This window comes from Barbatula barbatula (genome assembly GCF_947034865.1).
Source record: "Barbatula barbatula genome assembly, chromosome: 17".
Lineage (NCBI taxonomy): Eukaryota > Metazoa > Chordata > Actinopteri > Cypriniformes > Nemacheilidae > Barbatula > Barbatula barbatula.
The window spans coordinates 7,238,014-7,262,643 of NC_136780.1; the positions used below are offsets into that span (position 1 = coordinate 7,238,014).

The 24,630-nt window shown below is 39.7% G+C and overlaps 1 protein-coding gene across 5 annotated transcripts in view; it reads left to right on the plus strand.

The window, feature by feature from the left end:
• The window catches only part of hspg2 (heparan sulfate proteoglycan 2), a 79,719-nt gene that overhangs the window by 31,007 nt on the left and 24,082 nt on the right, over positions 1–24,630 (plus strand). For all 5 annotated transcript variants that reach the window (XM_079477777.1, XM_079477779.1, XM_079477778.1 and 2 more), the window contains exons 7-45: positions 476–595; positions 717–890; positions 1,035–1,154; positions 1,840–1,971; positions 2,510–2,654; positions 2,756–2,913; positions 3,081–3,221; positions 3,309–3,475; positions 3,602–3,781; positions 4,807–5,003; positions 5,177–5,321; positions 5,417–5,544; positions 6,056–6,142; positions 6,233–6,297; positions 6,526–6,587; positions 6,691–6,831; positions 6,989–7,162; positions 7,244–7,423; positions 7,692–7,810; positions 8,265–8,376; positions 8,609–8,719; positions 8,893–9,017; positions 9,173–9,250; positions 12,966–13,033; positions 13,160–13,224; positions 13,348–13,488; positions 13,566–13,757; positions 16,681–16,773; positions 16,858–16,947; positions 17,033–17,263; positions 17,351–17,464; positions 17,552–17,679; positions 17,938–18,024; positions 18,117–18,169; positions 18,457–18,621; positions 18,786–18,896; positions 18,975–19,075; positions 19,176–19,356; positions 22,510–22,569. In XM_079477777.1, coding sequence (XP_079333903.1) covers positions 476–595; positions 717–890; positions 1,035–1,154; positions 1,840–1,971; positions 2,510–2,654; positions 2,756–2,913; positions 3,081–3,221; positions 3,309–3,475; positions 3,602–3,781; positions 4,807–5,003; positions 5,177–5,321; positions 5,417–5,544; positions 6,056–6,142; positions 6,233–6,297; positions 6,526–6,587; positions 6,691–6,831; positions 6,989–7,162; positions 7,244–7,423; positions 7,692–7,810; positions 8,265–8,376; positions 8,609–8,719; positions 8,893–9,017; positions 9,173–9,250; positions 12,966–13,033; positions 13,160–13,224; positions 13,348–13,488; positions 13,566–13,757; positions 16,681–16,773; positions 16,858–16,947; positions 17,033–17,263; positions 17,351–17,464; positions 17,552–17,679; positions 17,938–18,024; positions 18,117–18,169; positions 18,457–18,621; positions 18,786–18,896; positions 18,975–19,075; positions 19,176–19,356; positions 22,510–22,569 — 4,941 coding nt within the window. The remainder of the gene's footprint in view (positions 1–475; positions 596–716; positions 891–1,034; positions 1,155–1,839; positions 1,972–2,509; positions 2,655–2,755; positions 2,914–3,080; positions 3,222–3,308; positions 3,476–3,601; positions 3,782–4,806; positions 5,004–5,176; positions 5,322–5,416; positions 5,545–6,055; positions 6,143–6,232; positions 6,298–6,525; positions 6,588–6,690; positions 6,832–6,988; positions 7,163–7,243; positions 7,424–7,691; positions 7,811–8,264; positions 8,377–8,608; positions 8,720–8,892; positions 9,018–9,172; positions 9,251–12,965; positions 13,034–13,159; positions 13,225–13,347; positions 13,489–13,565; positions 13,758–16,680; positions 16,774–16,857; positions 16,948–17,032; positions 17,264–17,350; positions 17,465–17,551; positions 17,680–17,937; positions 18,025–18,116; positions 18,170–18,456; positions 18,622–18,785; positions 18,897–18,974; positions 19,076–19,175; positions 19,357–22,509; positions 22,570–24,630) is intronic.

Genomic DNA, 24,630 nt, shown 5'->3' on the forward strand with positions numbered 1-24,630 from the left:
GCATGTTTGCACATGTGAGGATGTTCGATGAGAATGAAAAGGCTTTTGCATGGCACGTCATTGATTGAAATGATACTGATTTCCAGAATGCTTGTCTCAAATACTATGATCTGATTCTTTTGTTGGAAAACCAGTACGAATGCTTATTGTTATGAATGTACAGATAGATGTGTACTGTAACATTTTAAATGAAATCTTTTGAGAGAAAATATCTTCAATTTAAATTAGCTTGAGATTAAACATCTCAGTCCCTGTTGAAGACCCTCTCCAAACCGTATTAGCAGCTCAACCCACTCTATTGCACGAGAATAAAATGCAAAACTGAATATAAAAGCCGATTTATTTGCATACAGGTCCAGCATGGCATTGATTTATTTGATATGTTTTATGAAGACATTGTGTTATTTCCTGGTTTACCAAATTGCATTAAATACAGTGGGTCATAGTGTTTTATACATCAATCTCTACCATTCAGTAAAGCCCAGAGACTGTTCACCTGATGAGTTCACCTGCCAGGATGGGGGTTGTGTCCGCCTGGAATATGTGTGTGACAACCGGCCCGACTGCAATGATTTGAGTGATGAAGTGGACTGTTGTGAGTGACATTGCATGTTTAATTGTGTGACATTTCAGTGTTGCTTTTTTGGATCTAATTGCAGTTTACGTAAGCTAGTATATCCACCAATGTTAAGTGCTGATAATATTTGTTTTAAAAGTGGTTGGTCTTAGACCTCCGACTCCGCCCACACCTCAAAGAACCAGGCCCCCTCCTGGACCGGGACCCTGCCGTGCGGATCAGGCCACCTGCCAGAACGGACAGTGTATCTCACAGGATTACCTCTGTGATGGCGAACGGGACTGCAATGATGGCAGCGATGAGCTTAGATGTGGTAGGACATACAGCAGCATAATGTAACAATAGCTTGTATGATTTGTATGTTTATAACTGAAAATATTATAGTGTGCTTGTTTATAATAACTATGGGATGTTTGTACTCTGTTTTTATAGTATGACGTTACTTGTAATTCCACAGGAACTCCTTCTCCATGTGAGCCCAATGAGTTTAAGTGCAGGAACGGCCGCTGTGCTCTGAAACTGTGGCGGTGTGATGGAGATAATGACTGTCAGGACAACTCCGATGAGATTGACTGCCGTAAGTCGGACCTAAGTTTAACCTAAATTTATTAGGTTGAATTATCCAAAAGTATAAGCATTGTCTTTTATGGTTAAAGATGGGCTAACACATGCAGTTTCTACAAATCTCATATTAATCTTGAGTACCTATACAGTAGTATTGCATACTTCGTATCTTTGAAGAGTACTTAGTTTGATAAAATTTATAAAAGAGATACAGCTTTACAATTTTTTCCAGAAAAAGACGAGCTGTTGTTTTCATTATGCATGTACATCAGTTTGATCGCGTGCGGTTCATGTCCGGCATCTTTTAGCACTGGGACCGTGCCATCTATCCGTTTCAAACGATCTCCAAATCCAGCGTTATAGCCACTGCTTATATAACATTCATCATCAAAATGCAGTGAACAAACAAACACAGCTAAACTTCCTTCAGCCACGTGGCATTGATGGGGTGCTGCTCTTTCTAACGCTGGCTGGTTGACGCGTGGGCCTGCTTTTTTGGGGAGAATTGCCCAATAAAAGGAGAAGGATCCCTGTAACGAAACACGAAAAACTTTCCGAAGCAAGTTGACCATATTAAGCATGAAAGGCCAACACGTTTCACATTGTAAAGAAGTCACAATGCATAAAATAGCATGATAGCCCATCTAAAAAAATCGCCTTTGATCATGATCTATAATAGTTTTTTTTCATTACTTCAGCCACTAAAGGTCCACGGGACACATGTGCTCCGGAGCAGTTTGCATGTCTTTCTGAGCGCACCTGTATTCCTGCCAGTTACCAGTGTGATGAAGAACCCGACTGTCCCGACCGCTCTGATGAATACGGCTGTGGTAAGACATTATAGTTCTACAAATTTGTCATTCCTTTCTCATGAAGAAGTCAACTGTATAATCATGGTCTGCAAATAAAAATGTTCATATTTTTTCAGTCTTTGTTAGTGTTCATATATTAAAGGTCCAGCGTGTCATTTTATTTGGAGGATCTTTTGACAGAAATGGAATATATTATACATATACCTTACGTCATGAAGCATTATGTTTTTATTACCTTAGAATGAGCTATATCTATCTACATACACCACGGTCCCCTTGCATGAAATTCGCCATGTTGTTTCTACAGTAGCCCTAAAAGGACAAACTGCTCTACAGAGCGTGTTTCGTAAATATCTCCTTAGGCAAAGAAGCGAAAATGTGATGACATCTCTGTCGTGTCAGCCACCGTAGTGCTTTGAAAGGGAGTGGTGGAGTGAGTTGTTAGTAGCAATTCACAACCTCACCACTAAATTTCATACAATGGACCTTTAAACAGCTTGAACTGTCACTGGTGATGAAAATATTGATTATATAATTCGCTCTTGTTATATATAAGCACCTCCAACTGTGACCGTACCACCGGAAGAGTCTATAACAGTGTCGCGGGGTGACAGCGTGACCTTTACTTGCACTGCCATTGGCGTGCCCACCCCTATCATCACATGGCGACTTAATTGGGGACACCTACCAACCAATAACAGGTAGGTTACTGTATGGCTCGGTCTTAATAGTTAACTTTTAAGTAGCACAGATTAAGAAGTACAAGAATGCAACATTCTAATTGTTAATCTTTTATTTAAAGAGTAACAATGATCAGCGAGAATGGTCGCGGAACGCTCACCATCCGTGATGTTAAGGAAGGAGACCAGGGAGCGTACACCTGTGAGGCCATCAATGCGAAAGGCCTGGTGTTTGCCATTCCCGATGGGATTCTCAGTCTTTCTCAGATACCAAATCCAGGTGCACTGTTAATACTGTAAATATTAGAACATAGATGTCATCCCTTCATTTTGCATGACACAGATTGCATGTGGTGGGGCGTCTCATTGTTGACGGTGGTGGTCTTTCGGTCCTGTCTTTGTGTTGTTGTCGTCCAGTTGTGTCATCCTCTCTGTACGTGTTAGCAGGTAATTGCCGAGACGGGCACTTTAGTGTGGGTGATCTCTGCATGCCCTGCTTCTGTTTTGGCATCACAAAGAACTGTCAGAGCACCAGACACTACCGCAGTCAGATCCCGCTGCGCTTCAGTGAGGAGGAAGACTTCAAAGGTACTCGCGCTATTAACACGTCTGCTATATATGAAAGTTAAGAAATATACTGTACATATATAGCTGTTTTTCTTTGTTTTTCCACAGGAGTCAATGTGACATTTCCCAGTCGTCCTGGCTCTCCTCAACCACTCTCACCCACTCAGATGCTGATCAATCCAGAAACCGAGGAGTTTCAGCTTGTGGATCTGTCTCGCCGTTTTCTCGATCAAGAATCATATTGGTCTCTACCGCGCCAGTTCTTGGGCAACAAGGTTTTTCTTTCTTTCTGAAGAACAAACTTACACAATGTTATGGGCTTTTTTTATACGTTTAGGTTTAGCAAGCACATGTACGATATGGTTTGTTTTTTGGTGTAAAGACGGAGTTGTGTTTTGCAGGTGGATTCATACGGAGGTTATCTGAAATATAAGGTGAGTTACTATCTGCAGCGAGGAGGATCAGAACCAAAAGAGAAGCCTGATGTTGTGCTGAGTGGCAATGGCCAGAGATTCATTTACCGAAGAGGAGACCCCACTTATCCTATTACCATCAACCATAGAGAGATCAAGTTTACAGAGGTGAGTCTAGAGAGACTCCTGGCACTAAGGTTAATCAAAGAACATAAGAAAAGAGGAAATCGATGTGTTTTGAAAGCTTTAATTCTCTATTTATTTTCAAATGTAGCATTAAAGACTAAAGTATTTGAGATCTTATTTCAATTTCTGTATATTTCCTGTATTGTTAGACATGATTGCTCTCATTTATACTGTACTTCAATGTTGAACAGCTATAATTAATGTTGAAATAAAGAAACAAAGAATCGATTTAATAGAGACATCAGTTGCAGTATATCAGAAAGTTGGCTTTCATTCACAAGATGATGTTGTTAAAGAAACATGTGACCAACCTGTTGTTTCTACATTAATTTGGAGATTAAATGTGACATTATTCGAATGTAAAAGTATATTTAAAAACATTAATGTTATGTGCGATTAATCGTGGTTATCAGAGAAGATTTTTCGTTTGACAGCACTGGTGTTTATGTAATATATGTCGGTGTACTTTGCATATACATTTTAACCACATACACGTATATATTTAAGAAAAATATAAAATAAATAAACATTAATATATAATTTAAAATATTGGTAAATATAAATAAATGCATCTAAATATTTCCTTAATACATAAACATGTTGTGTATGTGTTTATAAAAAAATTATATGCACAGTACACAGACATGTATTTTGTAGATTAGCCGAGATTCATCATTTGAGAGCTCAATTATTTATATTATATATAGGCCAGTATGGTATTTAAAAAAATATTCTATGAGATATGTATACATATATATTTTAATATATTTCATAATTTAAATTAATTATTTTAATTAAAATAATTGTTAAATATATTAATCATATAATGTTCACATTTTCAAAAAAAAATTATAAACAGCACTCCATGTAGTGTTGCCAGATGTTTTTAATACATGACCATTTATTTCTTTTTTCAGCCGTTGCATTACGTCTAAATGTTAGATTTATTTATGTTTAGGTTTTATTTGTTTGGTTAATGTGAATTTATTCGCTTTTTTCTCTCTCAGGAAAACTGGCAGCACACCTCAGGAAGGGCCGTGACTCGTGATGACCTCATGATGCTTCTGGCCAATCTGGAGAGCATCCAGATTCGCACCATTTATGACAACCGCATGTCCAGCATCGGATTGAGTGACATCAGCATGGACACCACTACCAAAGAATACACTCTTCAGGGTAACCCCAGAGACGTGGAAGAGTGCAGGTTACTACTCCTTTAAATTAACAGAGAGGATCATGGGAGTTTCTGAGTTCATTTAAAATGAATGTAAAGAGCTGTGTTCATGTTGTTAAAAAGTAAATGTATTGGATGTAAGAGTATTTGAAGGTGAAAGTATATAATGTGTGTAAAATCTCCTGGTTGTTTGTCCCACACAGATGTCCACCCGGGTATTCGGGACTGTCCTGTGAGACCTGCTCCCCTGCTTTCGAGCGTGTACCTGGACCCTACCTTGGCACCTGCGCCGGCTGTAACTGCAATGGTCATGCCAGTGCCTGTGACCCTGCTAGTGGACACTGCCTGGTACGTACATAGATAAAACAAATTAAAGAACTATCCCAGTGCCTCGGCTGGTAGATTACTGTGTGCCAGTCTAAATTTGAAATGTCATACGACAGAGGTGTCAGCACAACACAGAAGGGCCTCAGTGTAACAAATGCAAGCTTGGCTACTTTGGAGACCCAAGTCGAGGACGGTACGATGACTGCAAACCCTGTCCTTGTCCGTACACGGAGACATCTCGTCGGTAAGAAACTGACCAGACACTTAGGCAGGTGTTTATTTAAAGTCTTACTGAAATCAAATCCCGCAACAGGTTTTTTTTTCAGTAAACACACAACACTTTTATTTATAGTTTTTATTTATACATATTTATATTGATTTACAGTCGTGGAAAAAAATATGTAATTTGCATTTTCTTGATGTATTGTGATCATTCCAGTCCAGTGTCTGAATTTCATATAAATAGTATATTCAGGGAAAGAAATTCCGCTATAGTTACAAAAATAGTTTTTTTGTATATGCTTATTAATATTGATACACAGTTACACAATATTTCACTTACGAATTTCTTTAAAAAATATATAATTTCATTTAAATAAGTAACTGTGCACTTTTATTCAAACACTGGCCTCTAGAATTAGTGTGGTCACCATCATATGTTCACCTATGAATGAACTTTTCCTTGCTTTGTGAACAACTTAACTCCCCAAGATAAATATTAGTAAAATATTAAACTGGTCTTTTGATGTGTTAAGGTTTTCAGATACTTGCTTCCTGGACCATGACAAACAGGCAACATGTGATGCATGCAGAACTGGTTATACTGGGCGACGTTGTGAGAAGTGAGAACCGAAATCTTTCAAATATGTACAGTTCTTTTCTCGTCGCATGTATTGTGGAAAAATGTCACTATATATAATTTATTTTGATAGATGTGCCCCAGGATACGTTGGAGAGCCTCTTAAGCCCAACGGCAAATGCATCCCTGATTCTAGACGTGAGCCTATCTCTTTTTATATCCAAAATGATTTTTGAGCTATTATCATGATTTATATGTTTGGCTGTAAGTTCCTCTTGCAGTTGGAATTTCTAGCCCATTTTAAGGTCAATGGAAGCTTGAGCTGGTTAATACTGTATCCTTAAATCCCAGCTGTTTGTGAGAAGGATGTTAAAAGCATTCCAAGTGTGACTGTGAGCCATGTGGTTTTTCTGTACCCCTGTTTAGCCATTTCCAAGTGCGATAACAGAGGAACAATCAATCCCATCAGCAGACCATGTTATTGCAAGGTTTCCGATTTCAGTACAGTTTTCTATGATGACATAAGTGTTCTTATTAACATCGGTGTTATTATTTATTGATGTTCAAACACTGTTTGATCATCTGCTGCAGGCCAATGTGGTCGGTGCACTGTGTGACGAGTGCCAGATCGGTGCCTATCATCTGTCAGCGGATAATCCAGACGGCTGCTTGCAGTGTTTCTGTATGGGAGTGACCAAACTCTGTGCCAGTTCTACCTGGAGCAGAGATCAGGTAAGTGTGTGATGTCACAAACTGAGGCATGCGCCAGTGAACTGCATTAAATTATTGTAAACATAAACTGCTATTGATGATATACGAGATGTTAATTTCTCTGAATATTTTACTGTTTGTTTATACACACGTTTTATCTCTGTTGCTTGTGTTGAAGGTACGAGGTGGTGTCAATGGACAACTCTTCACTCTTTCTAATGCTGCCAACACCAGGACCATCTCTGAGGGCATTATTCAGAGAGCCAGCACGGAGATCGTCTACAGATCCTTTTCTAGTATTCCCAATGATATCTACTACTGGGTCCTGCCCGAGAACTTCAGAGGGGACAAGGTTAGAACATCACATCTGATGATCAGTGATAACCGTGATCTCTGTTAGCCACATGTTTAAAACATGTTTTTCTGTGATAAGGTAACAGCATATGGAGGAGAGCTGCAATACCAGCTGCGTTTTGAGCTGCAGCCACCCTCGCTGGTCATTGAGATACAGCCAGATGTGGTTCTTCAAGGCAGCGGCATTTTTCTGGAGTATTACTCTCCGATCAAACCAATTCCGAGAGTCCCTACCACCATGACTGTGTCTTTCAGAGAGGTATTTTGCCTTGTTTATTTTAAACCCTTCCCTTTTTGGGAGCGATACAGAGCATAGCTTTAATGTTAATGTCAGATGCAAGTTACTGATTTCTTTTTGGAGTTGTAGTTAAAGGGATAGTTCACCCGAAAATGACACTTTACTCATCATTTACTCATCGTCCTGTCAGTCCAAATCTTTATAACTTTCTTCTGCAGATCACGAAAGCAGGTATATTAAAGAATGTAGGTGTGTTATTCTGCTCAAATCATTGCCGTTATTCCCATAGTCTGCGTGGAGACGGTCCGATGGCCAGCCTTGTACTCGAGAGCACCTGCTGATGGCTCTGGCTGATATCAGTGTGTTCATGATCAGAGCCACTTATGGAGACAACATGGCTGAGAGCAGGTACTCATTATTCCACTATTCCATCTAGTCTGCTCTCTCCACCTCTCCCCCCTCCCTTTCGAAGCACTACGGTGGCTGACACAGGGCTAAGATGTCGTCACGTTTTCGCTTCTTTGCCAAAGGAGATCATGTATTTACAAAACGCACTCCATAGTACATTTTGTCAGTTTTTGGCTACTGTAGAAACAACATGGCGATTTCCATGCAGGGGACAAGTGTTGGACGTAGATAGAAATAGCTCATTCTAAGGTAATAAAAATAAAACTAGAAATGTATAAAGACCTACATAATGAACAAAGACATGTGTATGTGTATTATATTGCTTTTCTATCAATAGATCCTCCAAAAATGACGCACTGGACCATTAAATCCTTTATAATAACCCTCCGCGTGACATCACACATTGATTTTTGTAAACAGCAGGGTATTTGTGTACCTTTTCTCTCTCGTTTAGCATCGCCAATATTCAGATGGACATTGCAGTACCTCATTCAACAGGAAGTGAGCGAGCGCTGGAAGTGGAGGAGTGCGCCTGTCCTCAGGGCTACACGGGACCATCCTGCCAGGTAAAATACATTATAGCTTCAAATACTCTACTTTACTGTACTGTAGTATATGCTTTATGTTCTATATACCATATTAATAGTTGAAATTCTGTTCATAGTTTTTGGCCACATTTGTTTTGCTCCAGGATTCCCCATCGTTACTCTGAGTTTGTTTTAATGCCAAGGTTTCAGTATAAGGTTCAGTATACACACCTATGAACCCAGTCACCTCTGATTCACCCATTGTTCGCAGGACTGTGAGGTCGGTTACACCCGAACACCTGGGCTTTATCTTGGCACCTGTGAGAAGTGTGACTGCAATGGACATGCCAGCGGCTGTGACTCTGAGACTGGAGAATGTCTTGTGAGTAACTCCTTTCCATTACAGTTGCTTTGTTTCCTGTTTTACGGAAGTTTTCAAACGTGCTTACTTTTTGAAATGCGCAGCAGCGTTTGTATTCAGCCCGTTCGTGTTGTCAAATCCTGGAGGATTTGTTATGGACATCTGGAGTGCTTCATTTTGTCTATGTGTTTTAGAATTGCCTGCATAACACTGCTGGGCGTCATTGTGAAAATTGCCTTCCTGGGTTTTATGGAAATCCTAAGAGCGGTGATGCACAGGCATGTAGACCCTGTCCTTGTCTGGGACAATCTGATAATCAGTGAGTTTGTCTTCTTTGCTATCTATATTTAATACCTTTTTGTGTTTCAGAGAAAAACACTTGAACCCTTGATATGATTAAAGATGGCGTGTTGGAGGGAACTATGCCTTTAAGGCTATAATCCATTAATCCAAGTTTATACTGTCATTCCGCAGAAGAACTTGTTTTGTGGATGCAGATGGACAGCCCACATGTGAATGTCCCACTGGATACACTGGCAGACGCTGTGAGAGGTAAGTGTGTATCCCGGGTTAGGGTCAATCAAAGATATGGTAGATGTGTGGGGCTTGCCAAACCGGTGACGTAGGTGATCGGCATCTGCTTTTCTACTGCCAGAAAGCATGTGTCTGTTGCACTGCATTATTTCTTCAACCACTTGTGATTGAATGGTCTTTGCCAGGAGGTATGGGAGATGCAAGTCTTCAATCACTTCCGCCCATACCATTTTGTGAATGTCTGTCTAAAGTGTCTCTCTTGTGGTCGTTTTTTTGTGGAAACTGTGGTGCTTGTAACATTCATATGTGGTACTTTGAAAAGTTGTGTGACATGTAAAATGAAGGTTTTACCTCTATTGATCTACTCTGTGAGCGAGGTTTTGAAGGTTTTGATTTTAAGTTTTTAATATTGCATATTGCAAACTTGTTTTCCTCCTTTGGTACGTTTGAGCACCTTTCTTTTTCCTTGCTGTTTAAACATTTGTGGGTGTCTAGGATTGTTTATGTCTGCTATACTGAGGCATAAACAAGTTGGTGAATGACATAGATCTGCTCAGCGCACAAAGGCTTTTGGGTGTCCGGGTAAACGACAATTAGAGTGAAATATTTTCTTAATGAAACCGTACCAACAAATCATGTTTCACAATGGCTCTCAGTTTCACGGGCTGCGGAGACTTCTACCTCGAAGATGATTTCCACCCTCCTACATGTGATGATGTTTTCTACCCTAACCCTGAAAAAGTGCTGAATGTAACTGACCAAGATGCCAAGGAGAACCATGAAAGCAAAGAATATGGCTTAATGGCAACTACACATTCAAGAACTACAAGATCTTTGTCGACCACCACACACGGCATGAGCCATCACAGGAGTCCCGAGGCACAACAGCGTAGCTTTCAACTGCTCTTGAGGACACACATGAATCGATTTAACCGGCGCCTGAGTATGCTTGAGAGCAACTCGCTGGATATGAAGGAGAGCCTTGGGAACATGAGGCAACAGCAAAGAACCTTAATTTCTCAGATGAAGATGCCAGTCCGAGTTTTGTCTCCAGCTGACAGGACAGACAGAGTCAATGAGTTGGCCAAGAAATACACAAACATTGAAACAAGACTCAGTAAGCTGGACCATAAACTTGAGATATTAATCGACGGCTTTACTGCACTGGCCCAGGAGATTGACAAAGTAAAGCGTGAACGGCGCATTTTACGACCACTGCAACATCATATAAAAGCTTCTGGGATTGCGCCCACCATGATTCCAGTCTTGACTACATCTCGGGAGAAAAACACGTCCACCCGCAGACCTCAGAGAAGGACGGTAAGCTTTAAAACCTTTCCTGCACCTCGTATTAACTCCACGTTGAATGGAGATTCCCAAAGCATCAGAAATACAAGCAAGCAAGCAAAGTCCTCGAGTAAAAGAATCCAGGCAAACCAAGAGATCAAATTGAGACGTAAAGACATTGTGGCCACTCCAAAGACAGATAATAAACAACATAACAAATCTCTCAATAGAGCAACGATTACTAAGAACAACCATTCCATGACCCCTGACTCCTGGAATGAAAGTCTTACGACATCAAACGGTTCAAATGAATCGCATCGCAGTCAACAGAAAGGAAGAAAGGCATCAGCTAGAGTTCCTCATGTGTTACAAAATAACAAAGAAATGGAAACATCTGAAAAACAGCAGGCTAGTGATGCAAAAGAACATAGTACGTCTACTGAATGGCAGAAATCTGGAATAGCGCCAAAGAAACATCAGAGGCTACATTCAGTCACAAGGATGCAAGTGAATAAAACATCAGCAACCACATTTCAGATTCCTTCTCCAGCTCATACAAAGATTCCTCAAATGAAGGAATCAGCGGAATCTTCCAAAGCACAAGTTCATATCCCTTTAAAGAACTCATACAAACCTAAAGGACCAGTTAAAATGCCCTCCAAACACAACACAAGTATGTTGGTAACCAGGATGAACTCTCTCAGTGTCCAAACAAAGAGGCTAGACCCAAACAGGACTAGAGCATCTAGAACCAAGCTGTCAGATCTTCCTTCTCATGAAGATGGAGAAACCGCTAGAGAACCCAACCAACTCGAGAAACAGTTTGCCTACACAACTGCTTCTAGTAAACCTGCTAACAACAATTACGTGCAGTCTCCTAAACCTAAAGGAAAAATAACCACTCGACGAAAATCAGCTCAGAGAAAGACCTTTAATTCCTTTAGCATTTTAGACATCTTAATGCAAAACAACAAGGGACAAAAAAGGCCCAGAATAAAACAAGATGGAAACCTTCATATTGTTGTTGGAAGGCTTGCCATTCCTGTCAAAATTCTTCCTGACTATTAGATATTATACGGGTTGTTGTAGCAGTTTACGTTACATTAGGTGTGTTTTTCCTTTTTAAACCCCCACAGGAACGGCTTAACTTGATTAAATATCGCTGTTCTTGCATGGTTGGCCATTCCCATCAAAATCAATTCGTATAACTTGATATTATATGGATTATAGTACCAGTTTACTTTACATTGGACCTGTTTTGTTCATCTGAAGCCCCAGGATAATGGTACAAAACATATTAACTGTTGTTGTTTCGTGCCAGTAAAGATGCTTTTTGTGCAATTTTTTTTTATACAATACATAATGTGCTGAAATAGTATTACATATTCTCTTTTACCTTTTGATAGAAAATGTTTTGTACACGGCAGATTTATTGAATCTATTAATTCACATGTTTTCTGTCTAAAAACAGCCAATGATCAGGCCGATATCAAAAGAGGACGAACAAATGCAATGGATTTGTTCTCCGTATCTAGAAAACGTTAAGAAACATCACCAGTTAAATGTTCTTAATGACTAGTCATTATATGAATTAATAACATTCAGATAGTTAAGAAATATTATTGTAATCTTCAGAATCATCTATAATTTACAAATTCATTGTGCCATTGTTCAATAAACAAATAGTCAGCTAACAGGTGTATATTTTGGATATATATTAAACATTGTGTAATCAATATCCGTAGGGCTTACAAGTGATGGTGCTAAAATGTCAACTTTATTTGCGTGTTAATCTTATTTATCTCTGTTATCTGCTCCTGTTGGCTTGTGAAGTTTGATTTTTTTTCTTACTCTAAATTGTGCTGTGAGTTGATAAATTACACAAAAAAACGAAGAGGATTTACGGTTGTATTGATATTCTGTCATAGCCATTCATAAGATTTAGTTTGGACTACTGTACCTTGAAACCTCCAGTTATCAGGTAAGACTTTCAACAAGTTCCTCAGCTTCCACAAGCTTGGAGATTTGGTTTCACTAATTTGGGTCTTTTGAGGAAACATTTGGGTTCAAAATTCAGCAAGCAAGCTTTCTAAGAGATGTAGACTCATCATCTTTTTGGACTGCTTGTGCATCTGTTGTCTGTTTTTAGTAAGACAATGCTATACAATGTTTTCTGTACCCTGCCAAAGTATATACTTTATATTGAGAGCTTTTGGTACAGATGTAAAACCAAGTATCTATATGAAAAACAGTAATATTTGCCTCTCTAAAGAATGGATTGACACTTTATTGATGCATTACTCATATTCTCAAGGAACTATTGCTCACAGACAAGCTGTAATGTTTATGGCAGGCCCCATCATGTCTCTGCTGATTCCTAGTTTCTATTATATTTTTACAGCCCAACATTTTGAAACAGTTTTTCTAAGGTGTCTGTTTTTTTTAGATGTGCTACCGGGTATATTGGCAATCCTCAGCTTGGACAAAGATGTACTCTGAGCAACAATAACGGCGGTGAGATTGACAACATAACCAACCAAAATCATATTCTTAAAATTAAATGAAGTTTAAAAGTACAGATTCCTCTCCATTTTACCGATATTTTATACATGTAATGTTTATTAAAATGAATGGTTGTAGATTGCTACCGCTGCGACAAGAGCGGTAGTGAGGGATGCAGTTCAACTGGGGTGTGTCGTTGCAAGGTAAGCGAAAATGTTTAAAGGGAAGGTTCGCCCCAAAAAAGAATTCACATCTTTTTTTAGATTCGTGGTTTGTGATATTTATGAAAGCTGAATGGTATAATGTACAGTATTTTTTATTCTCAGATGAATGTTGAAGGGTCAACCTGTTCCATCTGCAAACAAGGGACGTTCCACCTCAGTCCTTCCAACAAAGATGGCTGTCTTTCCTGCTTCTGTATGGGCGTCACCCAGCAGTGTTCCAGCTCCAATCACTATAGAGATGTGGTCGGTTTTAGTCCTAGAATATTTTCCAAAATCACTTTCTGTGTAAGCGTATGTTAATGTTCTTTTTTTGCCTCTAGGTGTTCACCACGTTTACACCAGGAAACTATCGAGGCTTCGCTCTTGTGAATCGCCAGCGAACAAACCGCATTGACAGTGGCTTCTCTGTCGAGCTATCCACAGAGGGAACACAGCTGTCTTACACAAACTTCGACTACCTTGGACAGGAGCCTCACTTCTGGCAGTTACCCAACTACTATCAGGGAGATAAGGTAGAGTTATATTCTTCATCTCTATAAAACCACGTTTCTGTTGGTCTACAGGCTATTTTGAAGTATCTTCCTCTCTGCTCTCAGTACTACTTTGCTCTTTCTGCAAGTAGACCCTGCTGGGTCTTTTCTCTCAGAATGTACTTGAAGTAGTCAGAGCAACTTCTCCACAGTCCAGATATGCATTTATATCTATGCCTATCTAGTTTAATCCATATCTCAGATAAGTATGAACTAAAGTAAAGTTAACATAATTTTAAGTAGTTTTACTCAGATTTCTTGACATTTTGGCTGTAATGCAGTTAGGTGTTACTGAATATACTCAATTGTTTTTTTAGAAAGCTCGGATTAGACGGGCACAGAAGGTAATCACGAGACTGCACGTGTCATGTCATGAGTGCTTGTGTTTATGGAGGAGTTTCTGTCCCATGCATACATTTGTGCATGTCATTTTTAAGGAAATGGCAAGATGATGGATTGTGTGTGTCTTTTTAGAATGTTTAGGAAAAATGTTCATGGTTTTGTTAATATTTTAGTTTTTCTGTAGTTTGTGTTGAGGTTGATTTGGATTTTTTGAGCATGTTTTAAACTTGGAATGCATAATGGGAATTCTCTAAGAAAGAGTTGTGTCTGCTGATATTGTTGTGACTTTATAATAGTAACCTGCTATACATTGTAATACAACATTGAATTGCCATTCACAAAGATTCGACCAAACTGTAGGAATAGAATGGGCTAGGTTTTAGTCTTAATTGTAGTCATAAAAAGAGAGAGAACCAGTTCATCTCTATGTACTTCAGTTGTTTACAGTTTGTTTTATATCAAGATAACAAAGACTTTGCTTTATTCACAAAATTAGAGCGAGTCTTTCCGGGTAGAGGACCAGCAAAAAAAGGACTCTGCCATTTGGCAGTTAATGAGCAATATGAGTAAAGACGCCCCAAGATCCAAAAGAGCCATTGAGGTATTACTTAGTTTTTCTTTTAATGTTAGTTCTCACCAACGGTTTAGTAAGTCACCCTAACAATGTGATACACTTAAGTTTTACATAACTAATAGATACAGTTTCCATAGAAACAAACAATACTTATATAGAATTAATCTCAAAGCATAACATGTCTTTCATTCTCACATTTTAATAACCTGACTGCACGAGACATTGAACAGCTTATATCAGAATGTTTCCTTCACTGGTTTATGGTACAGTAGTTAGTGCTGGTAAAGCGTGAGCGTCACCATGTCGATAATAAAAACACATTGATCAAAAAAGTACCAGCAACACGTTATGAGTGGAATCCAAAAACTTTGAAAATAGCTGAAATGACAGCAGGTCTAAGGTCAACAGACATATCCTTGACACGTTCAGCAGATAAATATCTCTATGCATTTAAACTTCATGCTTCCTGTTTATTTCCTGTTTAACACACAGCATGTAAAATCCCATTTGACCCGGGTGAGCACCTTGTGATGAGAGCATACGCTGTCTCCCGACATTTCCTGAGCTCTTCCCAGCATGCACTCAATCATTTACTTGCTGCATGTCCCATTATTTCCTCCCATGTCTTACCAGCCCTCTTTCTTTTTTTGGTCTCCGAGTCATTCTACTTCCTTTCCATCCATTGTCTCGTTCTCACTAGCACCCCGCCGATGAAGTACGCAAACTTGATGATGAAATCTGGGCCATCATCTCAAATGTCTCCAACGGCCGGTCTCCTTTCTTTTCCTCTTCATCCTCTCAAACATTCGCTGCCCAGAGCGTTCGGTCTGGGTCAACCGTGCATGCCACTTCCTTCCATTCTGGTTTAACTTCCTCTTTAACAGACTCTGGGTCCCAGTCAGCTGACCCAGACCAATCCTATCAGCCTGATTCATTTGAGGTACTGTATGCTCTCATAGGTGGTCCATTCTTAGCTTAACATTAGGTGAACGCTAATGACTGACAACCTCAAGTTACACAAGCAATGCTTTCTGGTATTCACGTTGAGCTCCGCTGTTTGATTTTGGTGTGGATGTTGGTCTTTTTGACAGGTGGAAAATGGAAAAAACACTGTTGGTCTACTTAGAGGTCCACGACCTGACCCTTCTAACAAGGTAGTGACTGCAGTCCACTTGAATCATGGGAATGTGAAAGTCATTTCTGAGAAAACCAAGCTGAAGTCCTCAGCTTGAGTCATAGTCAAGGTCACGTTGAACATTTATCGCTCGCATTTATAATGTTCGACTATGTGAGTAAAGACTATAGATTTACATTGTCTGGTTATCAGTATAAGACTGGAAAAGTATGGAACGCCTTTTCAAGTGACAGAGAGCAGCCACAATTTTTTCACTTAGTTGCAGTTTTGATTACTTATAAACGTCTATGTTTAGATGTTGTAGATGACGTATTATATAAATAGTGAACATGAATCTATATGAATCCATTGACATTTCAGAATTTAGTCAGTGACTGACAGGAACAAATTTAGTTTCTCTGTTTCATGCTTTGTGTGCTACTTTGCTTATCTTCTACTTTTCTGTCTTTCCTTTCATTCATTCTGTTTCCTTCTGCCAGTATGTTTTGGTCTACAATGGTTTCAGCTTGCATCAAGATGACGTGCTCTTCTGGCAGCTCCCGGAACAGTTCAAAGGGGATAAGGTAAACTCATGGATGGGTTCAGACCCGCCCATCACCGGTCCTGAGGCTGTCTGTTCCGCATTAGACATGAGTCATTGCTCATGTTAAAAGTTAGATGGATGGGCAAGCCGAAACATGGCTCTTTCGTCTACACTAACATGATGTGTTGATCTGTAATCACATAGTGCCAAGAGGGTTAATTGCAGTTCATTCCTGTTGGGGGAAGTGGGACTGTGGAGTTATGTGTGAGGCTTGACATCTGAGCTGTTCATTTTGTTTCATCATAATTGCATCTTTTTGATTCTTTTTAAGGTTGGTGCATATGGTGGAAAGCTGAAGTATACAATCTCCTATGTGCCGGGACCCCGAGGTTCTCCAATAGAGGATGCAGATGTTCAGATTATTGTAAGCATAACATTAGATCTAAACTAAGATTTCGCACTACAAAAGAAAGATCTGGAGCACTTTTATAATTCTCTGATTCTATAGGGTAATGACATCACGCTGGTGGCACGGCAACTGTGGAGAAGAAATCTGGGTGCCCGAGAGTCCAAAGATTTTGAGATTATTTTTAGAGAGGTTAGAGCCTATACTTGTTGTATTTAGAATGATGTCTTGCCTAAATTATGTATTACAAAATGTCTTAATGTTTTCTGCTCTGTAGGAACACTGGCAGCGTCCAGATGGCATGCCTGCTACCAGAGAACACCTGATGATGGTGCTGGCGGACCTAGATGACATCTTGATCCGGGCGTCTTATCACACAGAGATGCGCTCATCCAGCATCTCGGGTATTCGCATGGATATAGCCGTGCCAAATTACACAGGCCTTGCGCAGGCTTTGGAGGTGGAGCAGTGCCAGTGTCCTCCGGGTTACCATGGTCTGTCGTGCCAGGTGCGATCGGATGCCTGCTTTTATGATGCGGTGTCGATGAACGTGTATCACTCAAAGATATGTTGCTTTGACCTGCATCTTCTTTAGGACTGTGCAGCCGGATACACACGCACAGGTGGGGGCTTGTATCTGGGCCACTGCGAGCCTTGCGAATGTAACGGACACTCTGACTCCTGTCACCCGGAGAGTGGTATCTGCACGGTATGAAAATATCCATCATGCAGTCCGTTTTATTTTAAGTGGTCTGGATTCATATGGTGCACCACTGGATGTTTTTTTGATTTATAGAACTGTCAACATAACACCAAAGGTGAGCTCTGTGAACAATGTGCTGATGGCTTCTTTGGAGACCCCACTGCTGGAACCCCAGAAGACTGCCAACCCTGTGCCTGCCCTGGCACGGACCCTAACAATCAGTTAGTCGTGATACACACATATTGGGTTTTCATGTTCTAATGGATACTTTAAATTGACGTAACACATTTTTCTAAACCCTACCCCTAAACCTAACCCTCCATATGAGGCTTTCAGCATTATTACTTTTTTAAATAAACAATAAGTGCGATTTATAAGCTGTTTTCCTCATAAGGTCCAAAATCACCTATCATCACTTACAAGAGGGCTGCTGTAGGCACCTTAATGATGCTTGTTAATTAAGGGATGTTTATGTTCAGGTTCTCCCGCACATGTGAGAGTCTTGGTAACGGAGGCTATCAGTGTACTGCCTGTCAGCCTGGTTACACTGGCCAGTACTGTGAACGGTACGCTTGCTCTTCCTTTAAATTTAATACATTCAATATGATTATATTCTGTTGGCACCACAATTGTTTATGTGCGCGTTCTTTTTTCAAAGCTGTGCGCCTGGTTATGTCGGAGATCCACAAGCAAGAGTCCCATGCCGGAGTGGTAAGTATTCATTCTAGAGCTGTTAAATGATTAATCGCATCTACATGCTGTATATACACATATGTACAGTATGTTTTTATAAACACAAATGTATATGCACAGTGCACAAACATGGGTTTTTATTCTGGATGTGATTAATCACGATTAATTGCTGAACTGCCTTAAGTCAAGTAAACCTGCAACTTGTGGCTTTTAGTCCATGTCTATTAGCTGAACTTGGTACACCACATGTCTGATTACATCAATTCTATTGGACCGATTGTAATACAGTGTTTGTTTGTCATCAGCGGCTGCGTCTCTGGTTGTAAAGGTTCACCCTGAAAGGGTGCGGGTGGCTCAGGGAAACCCAGTGACGCTCAGGTGTCAAGTATCTGGATATCCACCACACTATTTTTACTGGTCCCGTGATGATGGCCGTCCCATCTCCAGCACAGCAGAGAGACGCAGACAAGGTACTTCCCAGTCTCTCTAAAACAACAGATTGATCCCCTCGTGAACCAAAGTGTCATCTAATGACTATTCGGGTGTGCATGTTGCAACGTGTCGTTGCCAATGAATGGGGTTTTGTAATGGCACATATGACTATGATGGGAAACCTTTCCATCTAACCCCACAGGAGAGGAACTGCATTTCCCCAGCGTGCACCCGGGTGATGGTGGTGTTTACATCTGCACCTGCCGAGACCAGCACAGCACCAACAGGAGCAAAGCCGAGATCGTTGTTACAAGTAAGATCAGATTAAAAAGCCTCTATTCATGTTGCATTCCTTGATCTTCATGCATCATTTCCCCACGTTTCCCTTCAGCTTTGCCATCCAAGCCAATCGAGGTCTTTATCGAGGAACCAAAAACACAGAGCGTGACTGTGGGAGCCACAGTAAGCTTCATCTGCACAGCCAAAAGCAAGGTATAAACACGGCTGTCTGTGCACATCTCCGTGTGTAGATCAATATTAACCTTCAAGTGTGAATGGTGCAAATATTCATGGGTAAGTTCTTCTCTCATAGCTGCCAGCATACACCCTGGTTTGGACCCGCAGAGGCAACGGAAAGCTGCCTAACCGTGCCATGGATTTCAATGGAATCCTGACCATTCAGAATGTGCAGCCTGAGGACGCAGGCATCTATGTCTGCACAGGCTCCAATATGTTAGGCATGGATGAGGGCTCCGCCCTCCTGTATGTCCCAGGTTTGTGATTGGCTCCAGATACCTCTCAGCCCCACTGTCAGCCTTTTGTTTTTCAACCTGTCCCATACTGCACAACCTTTGCTTTCATGTTTCTTTTTTGTTTTAGTTGTTTTGTCCGTTTGTGCAAAATTCCTCCTATAGACATTAGCATGGCTAACTCTTTCTTGTGATAAATGTTTTGCGTTAATCACAAAAATTGTGCTTGCTGAGTTTCCCGCTTTGGGTTTTCCCTCTTACTCACCAAACATCAACAGCTTCTCGCATTGCCGGTGTAAAATCTTTACACAAATGATACAGCTTGTGAATGGTCAATAAGAAAAGTCAAAACTTTGATTTGTGAAATTTTCTAGTGATTTGTGAAGTCTAATCCAGCACCTGAAATTTTCCTTTTCCTCATAAAGAAAAACTATGATTTTTTTCATGCTCAATTGGTGCTGTTAGCTGAAACCTAGAGCAATAATACAACTTTAAATTATTTAAATCATTTAAAGAAAAATAATTCTTCAGTGCTGATGGGTTAAATAAGACTTGAAATGCCCCTGATGTTCATTTTTTTATGTGACACGCATATCAAAACTGTGGAGCTGTGGTGGACTGTACAAAGCAGACTTCCATTATGCAAAATAAGTGCAGTTATATTTAAAGGGATAGTTCATCCAAAAACGAAGATGTTTTTAAGAATGTTGGTAACCGAACAGGTCTGGCACTCATTCACTTCTATTGCATGGACACAAAATCGATGCAAGTGCATGGGTGCTGTTTTCCAACATTCTTACAAATATATTTTGTGTTCTGGGGAAGAAAGAAATGACAAGACGATGAGTAAATGATGACAGAATAAAAATATTTGGGTGAACTGTGCCTTTAAACGTTTTATATGTAGAACGTTTTCCTCAGAAGGTTATTTTCCACAAAATACTGTAGCACTTACTCGATTTAGTCAGCGTGTTAATGATTCCAAACCGTTTTAAGACAAACTGTTTAATTAATGATGATTTATACAGACATACATTCTGCTGCTGTTGAATATCATCTGATCATTTTACTAACCTCCAGTCTTATATATTGTCTCAGTCATTGGTAGTAGTGAGCAAAGTTAGCTGGGTGTTATTATGGTGGCGGTTCTGTGGCTTTACTGTCGGTCTCCGGTGGTGTTATTCGTGTCTTGGTTTCGGGGCTTGTAGACTGTCATTCCTCTCCTGTGAGGTGGTCTTCCAGGGATAGCGGTTGATGAGGTAGAGGGCTGTCATAAATACTGTGATTCGTCAGCCAAAAGGACTGCAGGCTCAATCTCTTTCCTGACCCCAATAAATGACTTTCACCTGTTTTATTATGGATTTTTTTAAATGGTGCTATTAATAGAGGAGTCGTTTTTTCACTACTGTAATATTGTTTTTATCTTAACAGTTTGAAACTGTAGGCAGCATTTCATTTGCAACCAGTGCTTAACAAAGGCTCAAGATGCCTCAGTTACAGTATATATAGTAAAGATTTTCACATATTCCTGGATGGGCATGTTAGAAATGCATATTGTCTGTATTTGAAAGATTTCAAAGACTGCTTGATGTTGACCGTGATATGGAAGTAAGTTATGAGCGATAACTACATATTTATTTTGACAGTCTGAACAATTGCTTTACAAACTTGTAGAACTACAAATACAATGATATGGTTCACTTTAAGACTGCATGTGTATGATCTAGCAAACATTTGTTTCATATTTTTGTGTTTATGAAATTATTTTGTTCCTGTCCAAACTAGGTGTTACTCTAGTTGTTCAATATGGTGCTTGTTTCTTTATAATCAAGTTTGTAGGTGTATTCAGTTATTTCCTGAATTAAACCAAGATTTAATTTTGTAAATGTTTGGTGCTGTATCATAAGAAAGATTTTTTATGCTATGATTTTGTTGTGTTTTATTCACCTAAACTGTGAACTGTATGTACAAATGATTACTCAATTGATGAACGTATTAAAATTAATAATAGTTAATCATTTATGGTCTATGGAATTATAACTGGAACTGAAATGTACGATTGAGTGGAGTAAAATCTGGAGACTTACAATCACAAGCTGTATTCAAAGAAAATGCAATATGTATGTTTATGCCTAAGTAAAGCTTTTACGTGTGTGTTTTGATACTAACCTGCATGCCTGGATTGATCTGCCTGTGCTGTTCTTCCACACCTTTTAGTTTTTTAAAGACTGTCTCACTCACAATGTTTTTAAATGTGCATTGATGTGTTTTTTAATCCTCAATGTGGGAAGCTGTTGCTTGGCAGCAAAGCATCAGTTTATCCATCATTGACTATAATCTTACATGACAAGAAATGCAAATCTATGTCCTGGTGAATCATTTTAAGACTTGTTCGAGAAGTTACAATATAGGCACAAATAAGCTTTATATGCTCTTAAGCTGTATATTTGAGTCATATCCAGTAGTAGCAAGTACATGGTTTTATAGCTTAGTAAATAATTTAAAAGTAATTTAAATACTTTCCTGTGATGTGTCTCAAATTTGACATGTACTGGTGTATTTAATACTAATGACATCATCCTCAGGCGATCTGAGAGACATTTGTAACGCTGACTGTTAAGACCCAAATTATCTCTTTAGTAACACTATATAAGCTTGTTGAAGCACGATATAGTCTCTCAGTCCATACATAATTTAGTCTCCACCTATGGAAGTTATCCAAAGCGCAGCATATTTTGGCCGGAGCACAATACAGTAATACACATTAAAGGGATAGTTCACCCAAAAATGAAAATCTTTCTTACATTTCAAACCTATATGACTTTCTTTCTTCTGCTGAACACAAAACAGGACATTTTAAAGAAGTTTGGTAACCGAACAATAGCTGTACCCATTGTCTTGCATTGGTACCGCTGTTGTTTGGTTGCCAACATTCTTCAAAATATCTTCTTTTGTGTTCTGCAGAAGAAAGGCATACAGGTTTGAAATGTAAGAAAGGGTGACAGAGTAAACAATGACAGAATTTTCATTTTTGGTTGAAGTATCCGTCTAAATGTTGTTGCACACCCGTTCTGGAGCTTAGAAGTCTTGCTGAAATATTTGAGGTCACCAGTGCGCTGCTTTCAAAGAACCTTCCGGAGACTCATTTGACAGTATCTGCCTGTCCATCATCCACAGAGGCATCTCAGTCACAGATGTTTTACACAGCCTATGAGATGTTTGAAGGACATAGAAAGCGTAAGTCTGCATGGCTCTCTCTCTCAAGCATGCAACCATCGTGCCCTGCATGTTTTTACCATCTCAAGTAATGCCCAGGTACCAAACTATAAGCATGATCACGTCAAGGTTACTATCACAAAAATTGTGTTAAAATAACCACATTGGATTTTTTAATGTATCGAGATGTACGGATGAGCATTACTTGATCTGTTTGAGCTTTCATGGCCTATGGGTTCAAACACATAAGCTGCATGTTTGCACATGTTGGGATTTCTCTTTGTTGCGTTTTGCAATGCAGATTTTTGGAATATACAATTTTGGGGGGATTCAGACCAGTTTACTCAGATTGTTAAAGTCATTGCTCTTGTATTATACTTAGTCACACTTAATACCCAACAGAGAGAAATCCCTTTATCAACTCAGCATTTTGTTTTTGATATAAAAGATTATAGAGAAGTACTGTTTATCAGATATCAAAAAACAACCACCGTGCTTCAAACATCATACTATGCCTATACTGTACAGGTGCTGTCATATAATTAGAATATCATCAAAAAGTTGATTTATTCCATTCAAAACGTGAAACTTGTATATTATATCATTCATCACACACAGACTGATATCTTTCAAATGTTTATTTCTTTTAATTTTGATGATTATAACTGACAACTAAGGAAAATCCCAAATTCAGTATCTCAGAAAATTAGATTATTACTTAAGACCTATACAACCAGGAGTTTTAGAAATCTTGGCCAACTGAAAAGTATGAGCATGTACAGCACTCAATACTTAGTTGGGGCTCCTTTTGCCTGAATTACGGCAGCAATGCGGCGTGGCATGGACTTCCTGGTATACGGCTGCGTTGACCTTGGACCTCAGAAAAACACAGTGGACCAACACCAGCAGATGACATGGCACCCCAAACTTTACACTGGACCTCAAGCAACGTGGACTGTGAGCCTCTTCGCTCTTCCTCCAGACTCTGAGACCCTGATTTCCAAAGGAAATGCAAAATTTACATTCATCAGAGAACAGCAGTCCAGTCCTTTTTGTCTTTAGCCCAGGCGAGACTCTTCTGACGCTGTGTGTTGTTCAAGAGTGGCTTGACACAAGGAATGAGACAGCTGAAACCCATGTCTTGCATACGTCTGTGTGTAGTGGTTCTTGAAGCACTGACTCCAGCTGCTGTCCACTCTTTTTGAATCTCCCCCACATTTTTGAATGGGTTTTGTTTCACAGTCCTCTCCAGGGTGCGTTTATCCTTATTGCTTGTACACTTTTTTCTACCACATCTTTTCCTTCCCTTCGCCGCTCTATTAATGTGCTTGGACACAGAGCTATGTCAACAGCCAGCCTCTTTTGCAATGACCTTTTGTGTCTTGCCCTCCTTGTGCAAGGTGTCAATGGTCGTCTTTTGGACAACTGTCAAGTCAGCAGTCTTCCCCATGATTGTGTAGCCTACAGAACTAGACCGAGAGACCATTTAAAGGCTTTGCAGATGTTTTGAGTTCATTGGCTGATTCGAGTGTGGCACCAGGTGTCTTCAATATTTAACATTTTCACAATATTCCAATTTTCTGAAATACTGAATTTGGGATTTTCCTTAGTTGTAAAAGAAATAAACATTTGAAATATATCAGTCTGTGTGTTACATTTCATATCCAATGTAAGAACTATTTTATAAACTTTAAGAATTTAAATGATCGAAGAAAAAAAGAAATTCCACATGACACAGTGGCATCACGTATGCCAGGGCAGCTAACCGAAGACTCTTTAGTCACTAAGACCCAAATCCAGCTTACACAGGCCTGTAGCCGCCCTAGTTGCTGAAAGAAAGCTTTTTTTCTGCCCTGTTGCTCTGGAATTCCTGCAGATAGAGGGCTCAGCCTTCTGTCCAAGTTGGCACAGAGCTCAGTGAGGGCCTCACCCTGTCTGCCATTTCTCATCTGTGTCGTCTCAGCTTGGGCTGGCTTGAGTCATCGACAGCTTTGGCAGCCAGACACATGATGTACACTGTCATGCCATTCACTTCATGAACATTCTCAAAAACTGAACGTAAAGCAATTTATTTTAGAATTG